This window comes from Capsicum annuum, chromosome 10, assembly GCF_002878395.1.
Source record: "Capsicum annuum cultivar UCD-10X-F1 chromosome 10, UCD10Xv1.1, whole genome shotgun sequence".
Taxonomy (NCBI): domain Eukaryota; kingdom Viridiplantae; phylum Streptophyta; class Magnoliopsida; order Solanales; family Solanaceae; genus Capsicum; species Capsicum annuum.
The window spans coordinates 194,612,841-194,615,222 of record NC_061120.1 but is presented as its reverse complement, the minus strand read 5'-3'; the positions used below and the strand labels follow the sequence as shown (position 1 = coordinate 194,615,222).

General features: G+C 33.4%; 1 protein-coding gene across 1 annotated transcript; it reads right to left on the bottom strand.

Moving 5' to 3' along the window:
- Positions 1-1,338: 1,338 nt before the first annotated feature.
- LOC107844998 (molybdate transporter 1) lies at positions 1,339-2,382 on the bottom strand (the record flags this gene model as incomplete). Its single annotated transcript, XM_016689302.2, is given in 1 exon segment — positions 1,339-2,382. A coding segment is annotated over 1 exon segment (906 nt), but the record flags the coding sequence as incomplete, so codon positions are not given.

The following is a 2,382-nucleotide window of genomic DNA, read 5'->3' as shown; positions in this document are numbered from 1 at the left end:
AATAATGAAATAAATTATTTAAAAAATTAAAATTTAATTATTAAAAAAATTATAAAACTTTTTAAATTGAAAATAAAAAATGGCACTGAGGATCCAAATTATGAAAAAATAATTATAAAATTATTTAAAAAATAAAAATAAAAAACTAATTATTAAAAAGAAATTATTAAATTTTTTTAAAAGATGAAATAAAAAACAATTTTTTTGAAATTCATTTTTATTAAAAAAAAAATAAAAAATTGGGGCCCTCTCGTGCTTTTTGGGGCCTTTAGTGTTTAAAAAAATAAATTGTTATTAAAAAATTTTGGAGCCTTCAATGCCACTTGGCAACTTTTTATTCGTAAATTAGTAAAAAAATTGTTCCTCACGCGCCTCCCACGATGGCACTGCACGCGCAGTGCCACATAGGCAAAAAATGCCCAATTGGAACAAAATTCGGGGATTTAGGGGTCTGATAGGAACAGGCCTTAGTTTAGGGGTTTAAGTGAATTTTCGCAACAAGTTTGAGTATCTATCGCTGCCTTTGGCCTAATTTATTCCATCACCATGGTATAAATGGTGGGATAAGTAATGTCGATACTAACTAATACCTCATACCAAAAATAGAATAAAATAGTCCATTTTATCTCGAGACTATTTATCCCTTATAATACCTCACACCAAACGATCCCTTAAAGTTTGTTGAATTTACAGTCAGCAAGATGTGCAAATTACAGTAATATTTACGTGATAGAATTTGTTTATTCTGAGCAAAACGTGCAAAATTTAGTAATTTTTACGTGATAGAATTAGTTTACCAATTTTACTGCAACAAACTTATTAAGATAAATTTGAGAATTTAACCCATAGAATGTTGATATATAACCTGATAAGAAACTATTAGATGTGACCAAGTATACACATATTTATTCAGCACATAAGGGTGTGATCTAAGGATCAAAAAAACAGATGCAAATCTCGAAGATGTAGGTAACCCGAGACAAAAAAAAATGCTTAATTAGTTTCTTTTTCACCTAAATAAATTTTGATGATCAAAGTTATCTGGTTCACGTATTGATGGGAGATAACAAATACTTGATGAAATAATCAAAATGCATGCAAACTGATCGAGACATTACCATCATCCAAACACAAAAAAAGGTGTACACATCTTTATTTAGTTACAAGAGGATGGCTAAAACATGCAAGTTGCTAAGGGTTTCTATGAAACCCAAAGTACATTAGAACAAGATTGACCATCACTACCCATATTCCTCATCTTAATATGATGGCATTTTTAACTAGATATTGTAAATTTATAAGTTTAAATACACAACTTATAGAATTAAATCAAATACGTTAGTGAGAAATAGAAGATACTTGATAAAATAATCAAAGTGCACACAAGCTGGTCGAAACATCACCATCACCCGAACAACAAAAAAAGTATACATTATTTATTTACAATAGGATGACTAACACAAACATAAAAGGTGCTTATGGGTTTCTATGAAACCAAAGTACACTAGAACAAGAATGACCATCACTATCCATATTCCTCATCTTAAGAATCAAATGAACCACAATCCCACACAAGAAACCCAACGCAGCACTAGAACCAACAAGTGAAACTGCTGTGCAAACAAGTACCACAATTGCATCTTCCTTGGTGTTCATGTCTCTTGAACACATAGCCAATTCAATCCCAGCAAACAACAAAAGCACTCCCAAGACCCCAACAGGAAATTGTGTCAAAACCTTCACCATTGAGCTACCTAATACCAATCCCAAAACCAACTTAGCCACACCAAGAAGTGCCACACATCCACCACTCCTACCACCAAACTTGTATTGCCCTGCTAGACCTCCTGCACCATGACAACATGGCATTGCACCAAACCAACACCCTATCAAGTTCATCAACCCCACCGTCATAGACACCGACGTAGCCGTAATTTCCCTCTTCTCAGGAAACAAATCTGTTGACAGTTTACAAACAGCAATCACAGAATTTAACACAGATAATGGGAGTTGAGGAACAGTACCCTTAATAAACCCATCCTTCCAAGCCTGTTTTGATATACTCACAACTTCAATTCTTGATGGACCAAATTTAAACCCTTTTACAGCTTTAGGCCCTCTTATAATAGCCAAAACAACACCTAACAAAAAGATCAAGAAAGCAGAAGGAAGAGAAAAAATTATTTTCCGAACTTTTTTCCTCAAATAACCTGTTTCACTTTCTGTACTTTCTTGATCCTCATTCTGATTTTCACCAGCACCATTCACAATCAGAATAAAAACAGCACATACCAAAGCCAACAACAATCCATCCAACCCCAGCCAATCCCTCTCTTTACCAGATTTCGACTTCGCGAAATCTTGTACATTTCTAATGTACTT